This window comes from Petaurus breviceps, unplaced genomic scaffold, assembly GCF_028583685.1.
Source record: "Petaurus breviceps papuanus isolate PSGF00001 unplaced genomic scaffold, PetGlider_PUasm1.0 90919, whole genome shotgun sequence".
Lineage (NCBI taxonomy): Eukaryota > Metazoa > Chordata > Mammalia > Diprotodontia > Petauridae > Petaurus > Petaurus breviceps.
In genome coordinates, this window is record NW_027187378.1 from 23643558 (window position 1) to 23667281 (window position 23724).

Below are 23724 nucleotides of genomic sequence, written 5' to 3' on the forward strand. Positions count from 1 at the left end.
TTTGAAAGTCATAATTCAATATTTTTTCCTACCATTTGCATTCTATGTCACATTAATAAATATGAGTGGCCATCTTTAGTCCCTTTTTCTGTGCCTTTCCATTGTCTACTTATTCTATGAATGTGGTTCTTTTCTTTGTTACAAAAATAATGAACTTCCATATATTTGTCAGGTGTTTCAAATGTCTTGAATTGGAGCTTTTCTAATTTCTATCCCATACCTAAAAGTAGAATAAGATTTTGAGTTTCTTTTGTTTTAGAGGTAGAAGAAAATATAGCAATTTGCAAAGCAGCTAAGTAATGAAATTTTTGCATAAAGGCTAGTACAGTTTTGCTATAAATCTAAACTCTAATAATAAACTTTTAAAAAAGAGTAATAGAATCTTTGACTTAGAAGCAGGAGTATGGTGGTAAATGAATAACAACTGGCTATAATAGATGTAGCACATATGTGTATGTATGATGCTTTAAAATCTAATCTGCACTTTCAATATTTTATCCATCACTTTCTTAAGTTTAGGCTCTACCAGGGATGGGGAACCTGCTCTAGATAATCAACAAAACAGTGTTGAGCTGTGCTTTTGTCACATTTGCTGATTTCTGAGATGTGAATGCTCACACCGAGAGCTGGCTCCAGCACAGCCCTGGTTGGAAGGAACCTTAGAGGTCAACATGTCCGACCTTTAACTATCAGTCAGAGACTTGGTCAGTAAACGTTATTAAGCACCTGCTATGTTCCAGGCACTGCCAAGCACTGGGGACATAAGGAAGGGCAAAAGACAGTCAGTCCCTTGAGGAACCATACCTGATGCATGAATCCACATTAATGTACTTACTAATAGTAAAATAAATGAAATATTAACAAAAAAATTAACATTAATGTTTAATTAATTTAATTAGAATTAACATTAACTTTTTAGTTACCAGACCATTTCCCTTCTTGTAAATTTACAGTCTTTTCTTTTTTGCTTTGTGTACTTTCTTAGCAAACTGAGTTTAATGTATTCAGTTTAACTTAGTGATAATTATAGGATTCTATATATGGAGAATGGTATTTGTAAAAATTCAGACATGAAGTATAAAAAAGTAACTTTTTACATATATGTATATATTTATTTATTTACTTGTTTGCTTTAGATTAAACCCAGACCAAGCCGTGTGTCGTTGATTCTAACCTTGTGGAGTTGTAAAATGATTCCTCTTCCAGGAGTAAGTCTACAGATCCTCAGCAGACATGTACGCTTCTGCCTATTTGACGGAAGCAAGGTGAGCTCTGCTGTTGCAGTCAGTCATAAAATCATAAGCTTAGGGCTAGAAGGAACCTCAGACACCAGCCAGTCCAACCACCTCCTTTCACAGATAAGGAAACTGAGGCCTGGGGATGTAAAGTGACTTTCCAAAGCAGCTCAATAACAATGCAGATTTGTTTAAAAGCTAGTATAGTTTTGATAAAAGTCTAAAGTTGAGTCAAACTTTAGGTCACAGGTAATAAGTGGCAGAGTGGGAAATTTTAATTTAATTTAATTTAAATTAAATCCACATCCTCTGACACCAAAGCCAATGTTCTTTCCACTGTGTCAAATGCATAATACTCTGTGGTACAAAATACTGTACCTTCAGATGTTTTGCCAAGTGTTAGCATATTTTTGTGATTTTTTCTGTCCTTTCTTTGCCAGGCTATCTACAGACACCAGGCCTTCAGGTCAGAAAGTCACCTCCAAATTCATCTTATTAGTTGGTTGTTTTATCTACATAAGCCACTAATATGACTTAAAAATAACATTGAGTTGATCTAATTGCCCAATTGTAAAGACACTATGTAAACATAGTCTTTTAGTTTGGGTTTCTCAGTCTTAATAATTGGGAATGTAGAGCACAGGTCTTTCCTGTTTTATAGATGAGGAAACTGAGGCTCTTCAATGTTAAGTAACTTGCCCAAGGTTTCATAGCTCATGAGCAGCAAACTGCGTTCTAAAGGTCGCTGGCTGTCTGACAAGTCCAGTGCTCTTTCCAGCATGATAGGATGGAAAAAAGGACGAGCTTACAATTGGAACACTAAGTTCTAATCCTGGCTCTGCCATTTGCCAGCCATGTATCCTCTCTAGGCCTTACTTTATCTGTAATACAGGAATAATGCCTGCACTGATTACCAGCCAGCATAGGTAAGATAGCCATGCCCTGTGACATTTTCTGGTTCCTGATGTAGAACACAGCTTCTGGAACTCTCAACAAGGGCAGCTGGGACAACCTATGCATTGCTTCAGGTTAGTGCAGTCATATAAGACAGTCACACTTTAAGTAGAGTTCAGACTAAATACTTCTATGCTGGGTAAGACAATAGGCAGCAGCAGGTGGGATCCAGCTTTGGGCTTTTATGGGGCCTGCATGAAATAACTTGGACAGGCCTTTGATGTGTGAGTAATCCTCTACTTCTGTAGTGGCCTGGCGATCCACATTACTACGGGAGCAGGCACCATCAGGTTCATGTCTAAAGTACTTTGGGGGATGAACTAAAACAAATATGTGAACACCCTTTTTTATTTGAAAAAGTATCAAACATTGCTCATAATTTTATCCTGTTTGCACAGCACAGTCTTTGCTTTTTGTCCAAGTTCCTTTATATGTCATAGGATAAACCTGCTGACTACAAGTGTTATGGTTGATTAAAGGAAGCATGTAGTCTTTAACTCTGAATCTTGAAGAATAATGGTCCAGATATTCACAAGACAGAACCTAACTTGCCCCATAAAACCACCCCTCCAGAGGTTCCTGTTTCTAGAAAGGTACCACCATCCGGAATGCATCCCTCTCCCTCGTCCCTATCAATTTTCTCTCACATCTTTTGCATCTGTGCCCTACTTTCCACTCACACAGGCATTACCCTGGTTTACACACTCAGTCCCTCTCATCCTGGACTATTGCAAAAGATTTCCCTGCTTCCCTTCTCTTTGCTTTTCAGACCTTCCTCTCTTAAACTCCCAAACCACTCCCCCTGCAGTACAGGTCTTCCCATGTCACTGTTATTATTCCTAGGATAAAATAAACTGCTCAGTACCTGGATCCTTCCTGCTTTTACTTATTTTATTTTGCCTCCCTTCACGCCTTCTATGTTCCATCCAAACTGGCCTGTCATTAGTCTTTTGAGCTTGACATTTTCAGCTCCATGCTTGTGTGGAGGTTATTGCCCCATGCCTGGAACTCCCCATTCCTTAACCTCTACCTCTTCAACTCCTTAACTTATTCTAGGCTCAGCTTTAGGTTCTCCCTCTTACTCAAAGGCTTTCTTGACCCCCCCCCCCAGTTTTTAGTTTTCTCCTTCTCCAGTACTTTATATTCACACACACACATATATGTATATGTATATATGTGTGTGTATACACACACACACACACACACACACACAGATACACATTGTATCTTCTCAGCAGAATATAAGCTCCCTGAGGACAGGCACTCTTTCCTCTTGGTTTTTATATTATAATACTAATGAAGTTGGAAGGCACCTCAGAGGCCATCTAGCGCTGTTCACATTCTGGATATTTAAAGGGTTTTCTAAAATTTAATTGAATTAGAACTTTGAGAGTAATTGCCCTAGAGGTCCTGTTGATCTCTACATTCCTTAACCAGGTAGTTTTTGTTACATTAACTATATTTTTTATGAAGACCATGCTTAATGATCCACTGAACACAAATAATTACAAGCACAAGAGTTAAAGTCTGAATTCATGTATAGTCTTGAGAAATCTTAGTTTACCCACTTTAATAACAGTGTTACTTGAGCTCTTTAATCTTGAAAAAAGTAAAGCATTTCCCGATTCTTTTTTTTCAAGATAATTTCATATATCAAAATATCTTTTCAGGTTCTTAGCAATATTCATACAGTCAGAGCTACGTGGCAACCTAAGAAGCCCAAAACCTGGACCTTTTCTCCACGGGTAAGTGAACAATTTAACAAATGGAGTGAAAAATAAACATTCTTTCATTATTAAATATAATGTATTAAAATTTCAAGACTTGGCTGTCATTGTATACTCCTTATAGTGTTGTTCTTTTAAAAACACAATAGCAAAATTACAGAGGGAAAATGGGCAATATGTTACATGTTTATGTAATTAGTTCACTGTGTTATGAGTGGGGCTAACTTTTTGCCTAAGTCCAAGAAGTGCTTCAAGTGCTTAAGTCACTCTTTTTCTGAGTCACTGAAATTATAAGTCCTATGAATCAGCATGCTTTAGTCCTTCAAAGAATCTGTGGCTTCATCAGCGTGGGTACTCCCACACCTGGTGCCAGTTTCAATCCTCCCACACCCTATCCTGTATGCCTCTTTCTGTAAATCTCCCATGAAGGATAACTGTAATGGTAGTAAAGACTTTATACTTATTCTTTTAAAAAAATTTATTTGTTTTATTTGTAATTTATGAAATAAAACTAGCATATTCAGAACATAGTTGAATAATAAAAAGATGATTGCATATGAAACTGCAAATACTAATTTGGTATTCCTTTTAAACATATAATAAATTTATCATGTAAATTTCTTTTTTTCTCCCCCTCCCAATACTTAATAAGTATAAAGAATACCTTTATTCCTTAAATATTGAGAGCATTTGTCTGTCCTCCTTTATTGTGATCAATATGGACGGCCCACACATGGCTTATAAGTATCCTGGATGATATTTTTATGTCACTTCTGACATAGTGACGAAATTACCTCAGAGCTTCAAAGACAGTGTCAGTATGCACCTTCTGCAGAAAGTGGGAGTTGAGTAGAGACTTGGAGGAAATAGAATTCGAAACAGGCAGAATTCACAAAGTAAAGTGTTTGTTTTTGTTTTTGTTTTTTAAGGAATCAGGGTTAAGTAACTTGCTCAAGGTTACACGGCCAGTTATTTCTGGATGTGGTGCTAAGTGTCTGAGCCCGGATTCGATCCCCTGGTCATCCTGACACTGGGGCCGGTGCTCTTACTCGCTGAGCCACCTGGCTGCCCCTAAGGAATTGGGGTTAAGTAACTTGCTCAAGGTTACACGGCCAGGTGTTTCTGAGTAGATGCTAAGTGTCTGAGCCCAGATTCGATCACCAGGTCATCCCGACACTGGAGCCGGTGTTCTTACTCGCTGTGCTACCTGGCCGCCCCAGTAAAGTGTTTTTTTGTAAAATGAATCCTACCAGGAAAACATGCTGTGTAAATTTGTATTTTCCAAAGTTTGGAGGAAAACCCACCAAAGGATATTCCAGTACGTAGGATTTTGATTAAATGGATTAATTCCTGAGTCAGTATTAAATAGAGGCCATACAATAGATTCTGGACTTCCATAGGTGAAAAACTGCCTTGCAATCCTCTTTTTCATTTTATCTAGATACCATATGTCAAAGAATGTTTAAATTATTGAATAACTGCTCGCATTTCACATGCCAGTAAGGTTATGCCTAAGATTCTACAAACTAGGCTTCAGCAGTGTGTGAACCAAGAATTACCCAGAAGTACAGACTGGTTTTTGAAGGGACAGAGGAGCCACTTAAAAATGAATAGGCTAAGGGGTGACCAGGTGGCTCAGCGAGTAAGAGCACCGGCTCCAGTGTTGGGACGACCTGGAGATCGAATCCCGGGCTCAGACACTCATCACCACACCCAGAAATAACTGGCCGTGTAACCCTGAGCAAGTTACTGAACCCCAATTGCTTAGGGGCGGCCAGGTGGCTCAGCGAGTAAGAGCACCGGCTCCAGTGTTGGGATGACCTGGAGATCGAATCCCGGGCTCAGACACTCAGCACCACACCCAGAAATAACTGGCCGTGTAACCCTGAGCAAGTTACTGAACCCCGATTGCTAAAAAAAAAAAAAAATAGGCTGGAAAATCTTAGCTGATTCTGTATTTTTGTCATTTTTTTTAAGGTAACTGGTATCTTGCCATGCTTGCTTGATGGGGATTGTTTTATCAGATCCAACTCTTCATCACCAGAACTTGGAATATTATTTGAAGTTGGCGTCTCTTATGTTCGTAATGTAAGTTCATGGAAAGAGTTTTGCTTTTCCCAGTATCATTGTACAGGGATTAAAAAAATGATTTCTGCTTTTGGAAATGAACAAGAATTTACTGATAAGTGTTGTTGTAGTTTCTCAAAGGACCAGCAAAGTGGAGCTTACCAGAATTTGTGTGGTAGAAATCCTAAAGAAAGTAGAAGAAAGTAGAAACTCAAGATGACTGCTACTCTATATAATTTTCTTTTTTTGGAAAATGAATGGTGGTGGCATTTTAGGTATATATACCTACAAAAATAAATATATGCACTTAAATATGTCATTAAAAATTTGCCAATAAACATCATTATAAATATCTATATCTAATAATTATACAGTATTTAAAATACCATAATACTTTTTAAGCCCCTCCCTCCTTCACTGTTTCCACTATATCTTACCCAACTCTTTAACAAATAGATACAGGAACCATGACAGTAATGAATATCAGATCATATGCTCTTATTGGCTTGACTAATTATGGTATTTCTCTTTGTTCTCATGCTGGCCCAGAAACCCAATGATTTACACATTATTTTCTTTTGAAAAATATTTTAGAATTTATATATGTATTTGTGTTTCCAACAACAACAACAAAAATCTTTGTTCAGAGATACTGAGTTGTCAAGCTTTATGTATTTGTTTTACTCCTCTAGTCAACTGGTGAAAAAGGAGAATTAAGTTGTGGCTGGGTCTTCCTAAAACTTTTTGATGCTAATGGAATACCTATTCCTCCCAAGTAAGTCAATTTCAATTTCTTTCTAAGAATTTCTCTCATATGATGGACAGCAAGGTACCATGTGAAAACAGGCACCTGGGTAAATCTTTTTGTGGTGATATCATTAGACCTTTTCATGTTAAAAAGATGTCGTTAAGACCTACAAAATGAAGAACTAGACACTGCCTAATATTTTCTCCCTGTATTTTTAAAAATGTATTGAGTGCATTAATTGCCCTTTTTCTACAGAACCTATGAACTTTACTTGAATGGTGGTACTCCTTATGAAAAAGGCATTGAAGTGGATCCTTCTGTTTCCAGAAGAAGTATGCTTTCATATATATAAACTTTCTTTTTCTTAAGGATTTAACAAAAATAAGATGTATCATGTAAATGTATTACATTTTCTTTTTTTGTTTGTTTGTTTTTGCTTTTGGGAGGGCAACTGGGGCTAAGTGACTTGCCCAAGGTCACACAGCTAGTTTTTGTGTTAAGTGTCTGAGTCCGGATCCGAACCCAGGTCCTTCTGACTCCAGGGCCAGGCTCTATTCACTGCTCCACCTAGCCACCCCAATGTATGACATTTTCTACTGAGTACAGAATAGTATATCATAGACATACTTTCCTATACAAACTATCACTTAAATTGAGCATTAGATTGTACCAGATTTAGTGTCAAAGCTTGTCCTTCTCTATGAGCACATTTTCCTGGTAGCAAGTACGAGAATTAATGTGGAAGCCAAGAAGAGCAGAGGCAGATGATTCTGTTTAAGTTGATGAGGTTACAAGTCCTCTTCCCACATCCCAAGTTTGTTGTCCCTCCTTCCTGTTTGCTTCCAATCTAGGATTCAGGGGTCTGTGTTATAGGGAACGTTTCCCTAGAATTAACCCCACATTTGCTCTCCCTTATGATAATCTTATAAACTCTAGATGAGCTTGATGCTATCATTCATCTCACCAAATGTGGTAGAATTTTAGAGTATTGACTATATATGCTGGGGCATCACTGGACCTTAACTCTTTTGTCCACTCCTTTACTTGTGATGTAATTTGTGATGTGTAATTTGCCTTTTCTAATTGATAAGCGTGTTTAAAGCCCTTTTGCTCTATAACACTGTCCAAAATATCAGAAGTTCTCAAATGTATTTCTAACATTTTTTTAAAGCAGCCAGCAGTGTTTTTCATCAGATGATGACAATGAGGAGACAGCCTCAACTTCTGGTTAAACTAAGATCTCTAAATAGAAGGTCAAGAAGTATATTGAGGTTGGTACCGATTTTTCCAGGTGCATTCACCGCTGAGTTATTCAGAAGTTGATTAGCCAGTCTGGATTATCTGTGCCTTGCTTATTGCCTTTTGGTAATTTTAACGCTCATCATCACTTGTACAAAGGGTTATTGAAGAAATTTAAGAGGCAGTAATATACAAATGAGTCTAGTTTTCTTCTTAGAATTCAAATGAAAAACTTGGCTAAGGAAGATGCAGAAACTTTGGTTAAAATTTGGTATCAGTTCTCTGTGGTATTAGTTATGGTATCAGTTATCTATAGTTTTATCATTTTATCATTTTCCTTATTTCCCATTGAGAGTTGGATATTTTATAGTGGCACTTTATCCATTGCATATATTGAGCTATTGCCAAAAAATAATACCAAACAAAAATCCTACCAAATGCTATTTTTAGTATGTCTTTCTAACTTTAAAACTGCACAGTGATGCTTGCATATCATGGATGGAGGAGATGAATCAGAAATAGATGATTCAGCTTATTCAGCCTTCAGAATGCCTGAACGATGAAGAAGAAGCTAACTTTTCTTCTGCTAGACTAGTAATCAGCAACCTATGTTTCAGTGACTTTTTGAATGTAGTTCCAATTTCTTTCTAGAATACATAAACCACTCCACAGCTCCACTAACAGCACATTAGTGTACCTATTCTCCCTGCCCATTCAATAATTGTAATTTTTTGCAGATTAACTTGAAGGTAGTTGCTGTCACCTTGAGACTATGAATGGGTGACCCAGTAGAAACCTGGCCCTTCACCCCTAAGAGTTTGTGCACTCCAGATCCATCAAGGCCAGGGCCCTTAGTTTACATTCCTCTTCTCTATTTGCCATATATATAATCTCAGTACTCTATAGTTTTGAAACTATAGAAGAAGTAAGAGTCTAGTAGACACATTTGATAAGTTGCTGGGGCAGATCATACCCCAGTAGTTAGCCTTCTTGTGACAAACCTCTCAGAAATGAAGTAGACTAGTCCTTGGACAATAGGCACGTACTCTTTCAACTGAATGACACATGTTGCTGGGCCTAGACCCAAAGCTTTCCCAGCTTGGTGTGGCTAGTAAACAACCTTAGTTGGTAAGGGCCTTGTGCTGGTGAAGCATGGATTCAAATCCCCATAGAAATCATCTTCACACTGTTCCACAACCATAGCCCTTCTCATTGGCCAGCAGCCTTGTATGTGTCAGTCAATCAATAAACATTTAGTAAGCACCTACTGTGTGCTAGGCATTGTGCTAAATGCTTGCTTGTAAACGAGCTTAGCTGCATGTAGGGATGGACCAGTACAAATCCATTACCATTAATGGAGAAACCGCACAAAGAAGTGGTGGCTATCAGACCTCATCTTATGTATATTTTTAATTAACTGTTACTCTCTTGGTACCTTTGAGAGAAAAAAAAGTGGGAAATAGCAATATCTCCATTTTGAGGGAAAACATGTAAATAGTTATTGCATATTTATATTACTTTTTGACAAATGAGAGAAATAATTTTAAATAGTGGTTATTATCTGTCTCAGAGTACTGTCTTGGAACTTTAGGCAGGAGCCAATATTTTAAATATTCTCAAATTTCTATGTTCTATTTACTTTTTGTTATTTCAGTTTCCTTTTTAGTTCTGCTTTCTGTTGCACAAACTCTTCTAAGTAGAGGGCGAGGCATGGGAATGTCAAAAGCTAATTGCCAACAAAATAAAAGTAACTTTATTTTTGGTTGCTGCAATAAGGTTGCATTTGTAAGAGTAGGGTTTTGAATCTAGTGTTGGAGATTGAAGTCAGTCCATCTAGCTATAATTCTATTTTAAATTTAAGAGTAAGGAGCTTCCTAGTGATCCCTGGACAGGGAAAACCAGATGATCCCTATATTAGAGAACTAGCAAGTGGGTATGATAAGGTTGTAGTTTATTTCATACTCTTTCAAAAGAGTGGCAGCATCTGTCCCTGACCTCTGTAATGCATTCTTCCTGTTAGTGCTCCCTTTCTTATAACTAAGAAAGGATATTGGTTAAAGTTAAGACCCTTTTTTTAACCACTCATGATTTTCCTTAACACAGAGGCTTTCCCCTCCTCAGTGCCAGTTATGGTTATTATCTGTACAACATCATGCTCTGTACATTTCAAAATACTCTGCACAATTGTACACAACTGCCTTTATAAAGTTAGATTTTTCACTCTCTCTTACATTTATGAACACCTCATACTGACCAGTTGTAAAATGCCTAAAGAGCTGGCCTTTACAATGATCCTTTTTATTTGACATTTAACTAGAGACTTGTGAGTATATTAAGAAGCAAATATGAAAGCAGGTGTAGAGGCATGTAGTTGGCACTTAAACACGTATTTAGAGGAGTATAAAACTATTTGGAAAGTTTTTTCTCTCTGACTAGCCAGTTGCATGATGGGACATTCCTTTAAGTCATTACTATAATTGCTGCATAATGAAGCAGTGCTGCAGAGCTATTCATTAACAATAAATGTAGGCTAATTTCAAAGGCTTTGGGCTGAATTGTATTTTTTTAATGAATTTTTTCTTCTTTAATAGTCTACTACCGGAAACGTTAATAGGAAGTATGTGCTACGTTCACCTGCTGGTGTTCTATCGAGAAATCCTTGGTGACGTACTCCTGAAAGACAGGATAAGCATGCAGAATGCTGGTGAGGCTTTTTTCCCATGCCCTCGATTTCAGCTCCATTAGCCAATGCTTTCCTTGGGAGTAGCTGTTCTCTGTTTCTGTAAGTTTAGAATTGTCACGGTCGGCTGGCTCTCTCGTTCACCAGGTAAAGGTGGGGCCTCAGAAAAGCTCCCGTCAGCAGAGCTTAATGACTTGGCCCCTGGCCATTTACCTGACAGCAGGTAAGACCCATAAGACCCATCAGATGGTGCTGCTCATTACTGGCCATTGTCTGCCCACTGTGCCCCCATTTCATCTTGACTTTGCTCACAGAATAATTGTCTCATGAAACTTCAGGCCCCAAAGAGCTCTGCCCCTGCTTTGTAGGTTGCCTACCCCACTTTCCTTTGTTTGAGTTTTTGTTTGTTCTAAATGTAAACTTATTGGGTGGGAACTGAAGCTTCTACTTCATATGATACTTGATGCTTTAAAAAAAAATTGTCATATTTAAACAAAGCATCCAAAGTGGAGCGTGTGTGACACCAATATTTATCTCAGTGATAAGTCTGAGTGTTATTGGAATATTGTTTTTTTTTAATGTCAGCTGTGTTCAAAATCTCCATAAGAGTACTTAAGTAGACATATCCTTGTTGGAAATGCCTCCTAAATAAATAGGAAGAAGACAGGACACACACAGACAGAGCTAGCTATGTTTAAGGAAGCAGCGATTGTAGGGAGAGGGCAAGCTGTTCATTCATATACTTTTGGATGTATTATAATGACAAGGAAAGCTTCATGGGTGAAGTGACTCTCAGGGAAGTTAAAGGTTGTTACATTTTCCCATGAGCAGGGAGAGGTTGTTTGAGCTTGCACACAGTTCAGCCCGATACAGTTCTATCCATCCAGGGCCCAAGATTGATCAGTAACAGCCAGAGCCCTTTGGTTTGTACTTCTTGAGTGCACTTATCATGTAATATTGTTTAACACAGTTAATCTGTGTCTTTTGGTTTTTTTTTGTCTTTTTGGAGGGGGGGCGGAAAGCAGGGCAATTAGGTTAAATAACTTGCCCAAGGTGACACAGCTAATAAGTGATAGTGTCTGAGGCTGAATTTGAACTCAGGGTTTCCCAATTCCAGGACCGGTTCTCTGTTCACTGCACCACCTAGCTGCCCCTAATCTGTGTCTTTTCCCTCTACTGAACTGTAAGATATGGGTAACTCCCCCAGCACCATACTCTCTACAGGGCAGATGCTTGATAATGTGTCTGTGGAACAAATGAATTAATGAATGAATGAATGGTAATTATAGAGCACTTTGCTATTCTAGTTTCTGTAGAATTCTTACATATTTAATTATTTGCATAGGCCCATAATAATCCATTTCATTCATTTCTGTCATAAAATAGCTCATTTTTTATATTACTTTAAAAGCAAGTAATATATTATAGCAGGTCACTCAGATTGCTGGCCCTCAGTAAGCCTTTGTGTTGCTAGATACTTGCAAATCCTTTTCACTAAAATTTGAGGTCTTTAATTGGTAGTATTAATATGGTAATCTTAACTAATCCAGATTGATACTTATACCAGTTCTTTTTGTATAATACATCTAAGTAGTAATACATTTTTAAAAAATAATTATTGTAGCAAAATATATTTCAATGAATGACAGTTCCATGAAATAATTTTCTTTTCTTTTCCACTTTAGATTTAATTAGTAGTCCAATTCTAGCAACTTTTCCTAAACTCATGGAGCAGCCTGACCTGATGGATGTACTTAGGGTATGTGATATGCATCATGATCTTAAATTGCTGTACCTGTTCTTAATTATTTTAAATAGACACTTGGTTTATTTTCTCATTTAACCTTTTTTTTTATTGGGCAGGTAGCTATTTTTTGTTATTTCTTTATCAAATTGTCATTCTGATGTAAGACTTGAGTGAATACAATAAGAATGCAACTCCTGGAGGAAATAATTAGAAGGTAGACAAATAGGTAGACAGACAGATAAGCAGACAGACAGACATCGGACCTGTGATTTCGTTGGCAGAGGAAACTCTTTCTACCAGTACATGTCAGCAACCTCTCTGTAACTTACAGTCTTAGTCACCAAGAGGTTAAATGCCTTGCCAGGGGCCAGCAGCCAGCATATATCAAAGGCAGGATTTGAACTCAGTTTGTCTTGACTCCAAGTCCTCTACTGTTTCATGCTTCTGTACATATGCACATATGTGCACATACATCCACATGAAATGGGTCAGCAGCCTCATCTAGCACTGAAGAAAGGGCTTCCATAGATATTTCCCTGATTTTTCTGGATATGAGTTTTCCTTTGGCTATGAGGTCTCTCTGGCCTCTTCTGTATAATTTTCTTATCTATAAATTGAAAGGGATGGACTAGATAATCTCTAAGGCCCCTTCCAACTACAAACCCTGCTTGACCTGATGAATACATAGACTTACACAGGCATGAACACATTCACTTTCAAATGATTAGATGAAAGAAGTAGCCTGTTATCTGAATCTATACTTCTTTAATACCTTAAGGATCTGCCATTTCATTAATGTGGGCACTTTCTCAACTGATGCAGACTTCACGTAAACATATGTACATACTGTATACACATACATACACACATGGGATTCTTTCTACCAATACAGGTAATTATATGTGTACATATGTAAATACACACACACACATAGGTATACACACAAACATGTGATGCGCAAAATATACAGGTGCCTTTCATTGGGGAGAACTGCATACTCAAGAAAAAGTTGAAAAATTTAACGACTTAAGTCCCTCTTCTGGAATACTTATAATGATGTGTATGCTAATGGAACATTGTTCAAACTATATGATATTCACATTAATAAAGATTGTCATCTTAATAATTGTAACGTATTCCATTTTATGTCTAAAACTTTTGGGCCCATGATTTCACTGATCCTTGCAGCAATCCTGGGAGATACATAGCACCTCCTCGTTTTACAGATGATGGTAGAGGCATGGAGACATTAGACAGCCTGTTCTTGTTCACACAGATAATAAGTGTCAGAGCCAAACTTCAAACCCATCTTTATGGACTAAAAGTTTGGTGCTCTTTTCAGCATATAATACTCCCCTGAAGTAAAATATATATTTGTTCCATTTCATGGTCCACATTCTTTATAGTGACAATTTGCTAAGTAATTTATAAAAAGCAGAAATGCCCCCCCACACACACTCTCAATAATAACAATAATGACATTTAACATTTATATCATGCTTTAAGGTTTTCAAAGTGCTTTTACTTATAGTAGCATTCCATCTGGGGCTTGGGGCATCTGGCCATCCAGGCCTACTCCTTGCCAGTAGACGGTGTTGTCTCCCAGCCAGACCATGTGACTCACCCACCCTGCATACCAAGTGATAATCAGATCTACTGAGAGCCAGATGATAGGGTGATTGACAGAGTCAGAGCCTGCAGAAAGGTCAAGAAGGCTGAGGATTGGGAAGAGGCTGTTAGATTTGGCAATTAAAAGAGCAGTTTCAGTCGAATGGTGAGAATGGAAGCCAGATTGCAGAGGGTTTAGAAGAATAGGAAGAAAGAAATGGAAGAATAGATAGTTTTATCAAGGAATGGCTAAGAAAGGGAGGAGGAGAAATATATCAACTATTTGAAGCAAGGATGGTGGTATCTAGTGAGGGTTTGGTTTTGTTTTTAAGATAATGGAGACTTACTTGAGCAGGTCTGTAAGAAGTAGGGAAGGAGCCAATAGAGAAGAAGGAAATGAAGATGGGGGGGTAGCGAAAAGGAGGGGAAGGAAATGATTGGGGAGGGATCTTCTTGAGAAAACAGGAGGGATGGCATCAGGGTTACATGTAGAAGGGTTGACCCTAGCCAAGAGAAAGGTAAAGGGAAGGACATGTTTGTAAAGCTCACTGGAGTCGGGCCATGTATGAGGCAAGCATGAACAGACTCAGGTACCTCCTTTTCAGGATTTTGACAGACCCCAGATCTTGTTTGTGGTTTGTTTCAAACACTGTCCCCCCATCCCAAATTTTCCACTATGTAACATGGACATGTTACAATAATTAGATTGTGTCTCATTTTTACTTCATCCCAGTGGAATTCTGGGAGCCTTGTAGTCCTTTGAGAATTTAGGGGATACTGTGGTCTACTTCTAATTTCTGCCTCCAGTCTCTACCCACTCCAGTCATCTATCAAAGTGATCTTTCTAAAGTGAAAATCTGATCATGTTACACACACACACACACACCCTCGGTAAACCCCAGTGGCTCCCTGTTACCTCCAGGATCAAATATAAATGACTCTGTCGGACTCATAAGGCTTTTCATAAGCTGGCCCTTCCCTCCCTTCCCAGTCTTGTTAAACTTTACTCTCTGCTATCTATTAGCCTTCTTGCTATTCCTTTTCAACAACTCTCCACCTCTCATCTCTTCACCTTGGAATTGACCATCTGTCCCCTCTGCCCAGAATACTTTCTTCACCTGTCTCAGCTCAAACCCCACCTTCTGCATTAAGCCTTTCCCATTCACCAAGGCCCCACTTCCTCCACATTACTAAGGCCTTTCCATCAATATTGGTCCAGCCAGTCTCTCTGTTATCTCATGTGCACAGTTATTTACATGTTATCTCAGCCAATAACTTGTGAATTTCTTGACTCTCTCTGTAATCCTGGGCCTTAGCACAATCCCTAGCACATAGTAAGTACTTAATAAAATGTTTGTTGACTGACTGACTGGCTAACTGGTTTTGGGAGCTACCCTAGTCTCTTGATGAGATTTGGGATGTTTTCATCAGCAGCTAATTAGCTGTCTCTTAAGGTAGATTATTTCTCCAGTTGGTTTAACTCATCTATTTTATGTTGATTCTTCATAGCTTTAGTTTCAAAGGATGACATTTCCTGACCTCCTTCCCAGACTGATGGGGGATCAGTCCTGAACCAGGATCCTCCCGTTCACAGACCACACTTGCATGTGTCTAAATACTCAGACTAATATAAACTTCTGTATTTAATTTTTAGACTGCGTGGGCTGAAAAAGAAAATACTTTAAAAAGATCTGAAAAGGTAATTTCTTCCCCTCATAAAACTTAGTTATTTTGTATTATCAGGCTAAAATAGATGTGGCCCTAGCAAGTCCTAACAAAATAAAACTATATTTTATATGACTAGAGATCATACAAATAAACATCTTAGAAGGGTGTGGACTTTACATTCCTAATGTAGGAATTCCTATTTTTCCCAATGAAACATTTAATAAAAATGTTCATTTTAAATCTGCTTCACTATCTCAAAAGGAAATTTCCAATCTAGACCTTCTGATTGGCTGCCAGATTCAGTCTTATCTTTAAAAACCTTCCAACTGTGGGTACAAAAACAATAGGGAGGGGAAAAGAAAGAACAGAAACTCGGCTAAACTGAACTTATTGAAAAGTACTTGGCTCTCAGGGTGGTAAAGTCATTGCCATGTTGAAAAAAAGCACAGTATTTTTTTAATTTCTAAAGGCCAGTCTACACAATCTCCCAATAGAAGTCTGAACTACAGAAAATTTAGGGAATGAGAAGCCACAATTTTTTTTCATTTAAAAATATAAATATTGTGGCCACATTAGATTGGCCTATATTAATTGTAACCTGTGTTAATTATGCATATTCTGTACAGGGTTTTATGCTAGAATTGGTAGATTTACTATATTTATAATTCTTCATTGGTCATAGTGCTGTACTCAAGGCCAGGCCTGTCCACAGGAGGTATGGGTAACAGTGTCCAGTTATGAGGCTGCCATGCTGAAGAGATTCTCTTCCTTTGACTTGAAATTCCCATCTGAGTCACTCCTTTGGCAAAACATATTGAATATTTCAGTACTTAAGAAATACCTGTGATTTTATTTGCATGGAAATACCCTGGGTCTTTATATTTTAATAGCTATTCTTCATGAGTTGTAGTGACCCTCAAAACTTTACCATCCTTCTGGTAGGAGCTTTACCAGATTTGTCTAGGCTTACCCTTGGATGACAGATAGCTGGTCTGCCACTGGGCCCAGGTATAAAGCCTTTCAGGTTTGCTAAGACCTGCCATAGATTATGTTCTCCCAATTAAGTCTCCACTAACTAAGGGTCACATCTTCACCATATGAGACATTGAAATTGGGCATCAGTGGAAGAAGAGATTAACTGTTCCTGTTAAAGGGTTAGCAGATTTATAATCTGGGAGAGGGTTCTTAGTCATTAACATAATTTTACATTAATTTGTTTAATTTGTGCTGTCAGGTAGAGGATAAAAGCAGAAATATCACCTCTGCTTTGAGGTTCAGCTCGCTACCTTCTATGATATATTATTCAACTCCCTGGGTTTTTGTTAATCATATTAACAAGTCTTCTTGAAAAGAAACTTAGACTTACACCAAGAGTTATTTGTTTTTGTGTGTGTCATGAACCCCTTTGGTAGTCTGGTGAAGCTTGTGGACCTCTTCTAAGAATAATGTTTTTAAATGCACAAAACAAAATAATATAGGATTACAAAAGAAACTATACTGAAATAAGAGTTATTGAAATATTTTTAAAACCAAGTTCACAGTCCCTTCTGACTTAGTAGTTGTGCAAATATATGCTTGAAATATAAAACTTAAGCTTCAAAGCCATAGTCCAAAGTAGTCAAACTCCCATAAAGTTGGGAGGGGGGGGTGTCACTAAACTGTACATAAGGATCCCTGCAGGCCTTATAATGACTTAGTTTTAAAATGTAATATTGTCTGTTTTATTATATCTTTATTTATTTTGTAAAATATTTCTCAATTACATTTTAATCTGATTTGGGCCATACTTGGGAGTGTTGTGGACCTCATGTGCCTATGGGCCACATCTGGTCTAAAGCATGTACTGCTATAATTCCAGGAAGGATAGGACAGACATAGTGGAAAACCCTTGACAGCCAAGGGGCAGCATAAGTATCTAACAAAGTCTATATGTTTTTAATAATTTCCTTTTTTAAGTTTATTTATTTACTTTTAGTTTACAACATTCAATTCCAAAATCCCTTGAGTTTCAAATTCCCCCCACCATAATGGCATGCAATCAAATATATGTTCTACAAATACCTTCACATCAAAATAATTTCTTAAAGAATCATGTTTGTTTGTGTGTCTGTGTGTTTCCCCAGAGAGACAGAGAGTTTCTGAAGTCCATGTTTATCCTCGTGTACCATGACTGTGTGTACCCTCTCCTACATTCCACCCTCCTCCCACCATTCAGATGGGCCGAAGAAGAGACTGAAGCGATTCGGTGGAAAGTCACTTGTGACTTCCTTAAGCAGAACCAAGAAAACTCTGGCGCTCTCCATGCCTTACTGTCCCCAGAAGGTGTTCATGACCCTTTTGATATTTCAGAGCAGGCCTTTGACTTCTTGGAAGAAGCTCGGAAGAATGTGAATTAATTGTGATTGGTCATTGAGATTCCAGTTTCAGTTGGTGCTGTCTGTAGGAATAAATGTAAGCTCTAAGTGGTCATTTGAGCAGAATGATAGGAACCAAATGGTTAGTGTCAATTGTCGACTGTATTTTACTTTACTAATTTACTGTGGTTTTTCTTTACTTTCCTAATTTACTGTCTTTTTACTTTGCAAAAGCATACAAAAGTAATTTCGTAAGAAATAGTTGTTCAAATGCGTTTTAAAATGACTGTTTTTAAAGTAGGAAATACTATGATTTCTCCAAGTAAATTAAATGCTGTTTCTACCTTTTGACCTAGTGATGCTACTTCTAGGCCTATGCCTCAAAGAAATAAAAGGAGGAGGGAAAAGGACCCATAAAAAATATTTATAGAAACTTATATTTAGTGACAAAGAAATGCAGGCTGAGAGGATACCCATCAATTGAAGACTAGCTGAACAAATTATGGTATGTGAGTATAAGGAAATATTACTGTGTGTAAGGAATAACCAAAGAGTAGTTTCAGAGAAACCTGGAAGTTGATGTAGAGTAGAACCAGGAGAAATATTAATAAAATGGCAACAACATTGTAAAGACAAGCAACTTTGAAAGACTTAGGAATGCTGATCTGTGCAATAACCAACCACATTTCCAGAGACCGATGATGAAACGTGCCACCCTCCTGCTCACCGAGAGGTGACAGACTCAAGATGCAGGACAAGACATAGCGTTTTGGACGTGGCAGCTACGAGACTCTGCTTTGTTTGATTATGCATTTGTGTTCCAAGGGTTTTGGTTTTATTTATTCATTTTTCAAAGGCTAGCTGGAGGTGGAGAGGCAGTCAGTAATAGAGTTCAAAGAGAGAAGAGAGTTAACAGGCTTGATTTAAAAAAAAAAGTAATTGAAGTATTTTTTAATAGTTAACAGAAGGAAAGCCAGAAGGCAACATGGACAAGCAGGACAGCTTTGAAAGCTATATATTGAATTTATTATGTGTTTTAAAAAGTAAAGGAAGCTGTACATAATGCAGATTCACAATACAATCTGCTATGTATATGGAAATGCTTATTTTACTGGAAATAAAAAGATAAAGTAATTTGAAGGAGATGTCCATAAAATTTATTTCTCTAAAATCCAAATCACTGGGGAGAGATTATGTGAGGCATCAGCCAGCTGGTTGTCAAATACACAGGTAACTTTTCCAAGTTATGCACAATAGCCTTGAAGGGAAGTCAGTGATTTTCCTTTGCTTCCCACCCCACTCCCACAACAGGGCCAGGTAACAAGCATGTAGATACACCTATATTTCAATCACATCTGTATCTAAGTTTAAATACAACTCATTTCTTTCCAGACTTTTTGAGAGTTTCGTGACATCCCTTAGAAATGCCTGACAGCAGGCAAGCTCCTAATAGTTTGGTCACAAGGCTTCGTGTGATTATGAAGATGAATTCAGGTGGGCACAAATGATTCTCAGTTATTCATGGGTAAAGCATCCAAATGGTCTCGTTGACCATTCTGCTTTATTAACCCAGTCCTAAATTTTCTTAATTGAGGAGTTTTTGTTGGTGTGTTTGTTCCCATATATGTGGGGTGTCCCAGAAGTCTGAGTGAAGCTTAAACTAAAAGCACTAAGATTTCTCAGACAACTCAGTATTTATTCTCACTATCCAGCTAAACCAAAAACACCTGGGTTTTTACTGGGGGGGGGGGGGGGAATAAATCAGAGAGAGGAAGGAGAAAAGAAAGACTACCAGTTCCAAGTAAAACTTTCAGATTTGACATTAATCTTACCCTTTCAAAGAACAAAGATAATCACTCTTGTCAAAGAGATTTTCCCACAATTACTGGTAAATTGACCCTCATCTGTAATGTTCCAAAGTAAATTTCTAAAGCCTACATTATTCCTTGATGTAGGGAAGCCCTTTGGAATTGCATGGAAAGTTACATTTTGTCCTGAAATATCTTTCATCCTTTCTAATTCTTAGTATTGGTTCAAAGAAAACACTTCTGTGTTCTAATATCCCCAGGGTTTTGGAGAACCTGAATGGAGTCTGGGCTAAAATTTTACAGAATTGCAAGACAAGGACTGGAGCAGTTGACCTAAAACCAAAGTTTTCTGGATTTTTGGAAAGCTTGTCTTAAAAGTGACTTCATGTTTTAGAAGTTCATCACATCAGGAGACTCTACACCTTAGTTGGCTTCTACCTATATCTGGCACTACTCTTAAGTCCTGGGGATTGGCATCAAGTTAAAAAAAAAAAGGTGGGGGGACCATTGGTCATAAAAGTGGCTTAGAAGGAATCCTTGACCTTGAAAGTGATCTTGCCTCTCTCCACAATCCCCTTTTGAAAAGTCTCTCTTCGGGGCGGCCAGGTAGCACAGCGAGTAAGAGCACCAGCTCCAGTGTCAGGATGACTTGGATCAAATCCAGGCTCAGATATTCAGCACCACACCCAGAAATCACTGGCCATGTAACCTTGAGCAAGTTACTTAACCCCAATGGCTTAGGGGCAGCCAGGTGGCTCAGCGAGTAAGAGCACCAGCTCCAGTATTGGGATGACCTGGGGATCAAATCTGGGCTCAGACACTCAGCACCACACCCAGAAATAACTGGCCATGTAACCTTGAGCAAGTTACTTAACCCCGATTGCTCTGAAAAAAAAAAAAAAGAAAAGTCTCTCTTCTTGTCAGCTACCTCTTCTTACACTCAAGTGTGAAAAACCGAGTCAGAAACACCATTCATCTTCCTCGTGATCTGCTGATCTACTGTTTTTCAAAGTATTCCCTGGTTCTTGCCAGTAGAGGAACTGTGTTCCTCTGTACCTTTTGAGCACTAACAAACCCAAAAATGAGGGTGGAGGTGGTTTCCTTTTTATTCACAAAGTTGCAGAAAATGTACTGGAGATGTCTCCATGAATATTGCTGTATTTTTTTTTTTTGTCTTAGGCTTGCTGCTCCATTTGAAGTTGTCAACAACCCTCCTTTTTCACACTTTTCTGTCTAGAAAACGACTAATGTGAGAATGTCAGTCACTAAGCTACTCTTTACCTGGTCTTGTGACACTGTCCCCCACATTGGGGTGGAGGAATCTGAAAAAAGGAAAATGCTGTAAGTGAATTCAAAAAAAGGATGGGGGAGAGAAATGGGACCTTAAAAGTAGTTTAATGGATTGTTTATGAAATGTGATATAGTAATATAACAATTCATTCTTCAGAATTGCAAAAAGAGCTTCTTGCTTGGGCTGTGCCATATACGGTTCCATCCATTAAGCTTTATGATTTCTTAAGAAGAAAACACAGAAACATGATTGAAAGCACTTTGCCTTAAACTTGTGCTAAAAAGCAATGAAACAAAGGAAATTAGTCTAAATAGATTAGGCTAATTGTCAGTTCAGATGTGGGGATCTGGCCATAACCATCATGCCACTGTGAGACCACAGGTCTTCAGTTGCACACATAATATCACACACACACACACACACACAAAATATTATTGACTTAAAAGGCTTATTTCTAGCTGTCAAAACAGGAAAGGGTTGTCAAGGAGCCAGAAATGTCTTGAAAAATTACTTTCTAGTAAATCTCCAGGGATATTTACCAAAGTCCTCTACAATCTAAACCTCTCCTGTCTTTCCAGACTAATTTCCCATTACTCCTCTTCACACATTCTCCCATGGTTCAGTCAAACCGGCCCACTTTCTGATCCTCAAACTTGGCATTCTATCTTCTCTCTCTGTGCCTTCACTCAGGCTTTCTCCATGCTTGTAATGAACTTCTATCTTAGCCTCCACCTCCCAGAATCCTTAGCTTCCTTCAAAGTTCAACTGAGGTGCCATTTCCTAAGCCCTTCCTGATACCCTCAGTTATTAATGCTCTTCCCCTCCTCAAGTCACTGTTGTGTTTATCTGTGAACCAGAAAAAAAAGTTCTTGCCACCCAAAGTCCTTGTCTCTCTTAACTGTTTCAAAGTCACAAATGAATGTGACAACAGAAATGACACTAATGACATTATCATCAGCTTTATCACTATACTCTGAGAACCACTAGGCTTTCTATCACACCTGAAACATCCCATATATGTTGTCTCTTGCTAGTCCAATCCTTGAAAGCAAATATGTCATGCTTTACTATCTGTATCCCCAGGGCTTAGCATAGTGCTTATAGCAAGACATAATAAATGTGTTTTCATTCTTTCATTCCTTCATACCATTTTATTCTTCCCATAAAATATAAGCTCTTTGAGGACAGAGAACTGTTGTATTATTTTTAATCCCCTGTACCTAGCATAGTGAACATAGTAGGTATTTGACAAATGATTGAGGAAGGAATTGAATGAATGAATAAAAATAACACAAATTGAAAGGCAGCATGTATAGTGAAAAAGAACCAGCCCGGAACTGGGAATTCTTGACTTCTGACATGTTCCAACTGTCTGACCCTGAGGAATTCACTTCATTTCTCAATCTCCCTGGCAATTCTAAGATTTTTGGGAACAGAGCAAGGTGCTAATCTCAACTGTGAGGCTGATGTGCTGGACAATGAATTAGCCTTTTGATTAAATAGGCAAAAGAGCTGGAAGATGGCTTCTGTCTGCTAAGGAGTTTCACTGGCTCATTTGTTTAGAACAAGCCTTAGAGAGTATCAGGTCCAATCTCCATATTTTATAGTTGAGGAAAGCCCATCGATGGGCAGAGACTTTCCAGAATTCCCAGGAAAAGCAAGTACTTTCCTAAAGCACAGATTTGACCCTAGCATATTCTTACTCAATATATTCCAAAGGCTCACTATTACCTCCCGGATCACACATAAAGTCCTCTGTTTAACTTTCAAAGATGATGCTGCCACCACTCTGGGCCAGGCTCATGATATCACCTCATGCCTTGATAATTGCAATAGCCTGCTGGTGGGTCCAACTGCCTCAAGTCTCTCCCCATTCCAATTCATCCTCCAGTCACTACAGTGATTTTCCTAAAATGCAAGTCCAATCATCTCACCTGCCCCCACTCAATAAATGCCAGTGGCTCCCTATTACCCCCAGGAGCAAACAAAAAACACTCTGTTCAGCATTCAAAGTCCTTCATAACCCAGTCCCTTTCTATATTTTCAGTCTTCTTACACATTACTCTTCAACATGTATGATTCACTCTAATGCCACTGGCCTCCTGGACATTCCATCTCTCCGCTCCGGGCATTTTCTCTGACTGTCCCCCATGCCTGGAAGACTCTCTCTCCTCAACTCTGACTGCCAACCTCCCTGTCTCCCTTAAGTTCCAACTAAATACTACCTTCTACAGGAAGTCTTCCCCAACCCCTCTTAATTCCAGTGCCTTCCCTCTTTTAATTATTTCCTAGCTATCCTGTATATAGCTCATGTTGCCTATATTTGCTAGCACATTGGCCTCTCCCCCGTTGGACTGTAAGCTTCTTGAGGACAAGGACTGTCTTTTGCCTTGTTTTGTATCCTCAGTGCTTAGCACAATGCCTGGCACATAGAAAGTGCTTAATAAATGCGTTTTGATTGATGGATGTACAGACCTATTGAAGTAACAGAGATGATATCTGAACCCTTATTTTCTGACTCCAAACCAAGTTCTTCATACCAAGGTCTTCATATTAAGACTTCAACAGTGCTTTACGATTCACAATGATTTCTTCACA

The 23724-nt window shown here is 38.3% G+C and overlaps 1 protein-coding gene across 2 annotated transcripts in view; it reads left to right on the forward strand.

The window, feature by feature from the left end:
- NPHP1 (nephrocystin 1) overlaps positions 1–19167 on the forward strand; it is a 42325-nt gene extending 23158 nt beyond the window's left edge. Inside the window, exons 11-20 of one of the 2 annotated variants that reach the window (XM_069075573.1) lie at positions 1137–1265; positions 3860–3934; positions 5894–6004; positions 6676–6758; positions 6987–7063; positions 7903–8002; positions 10562–10674; positions 12336–12409; positions 15660–15704; positions 17797–19167. In XM_069075573.1, coding sequence (XP_068931674.1) covers positions 1137–1265; positions 3860–3934; positions 5894–6004; positions 6676–6758; positions 6987–7063; positions 7903–8002; positions 10562–10674; positions 12336–12409; positions 15660–15704; positions 17797–18069 — 1080 coding nt within the window. In that variant the 3' untranslated portion in view covers positions 18070–19167. The remainder of the gene's footprint in view (positions 1–1136; positions 1266–3859; positions 3935–5893; positions 6005–6675; positions 6759–6986; positions 7064–7902; positions 8003–10561; positions 10675–12335; positions 12410–15659; positions 15705–17796) is intronic. The other variant, XM_069075574.1, reaches the window with a different exon arrangement.
- Positions 19168–23724: the final 4557 nt, after the last annotated feature.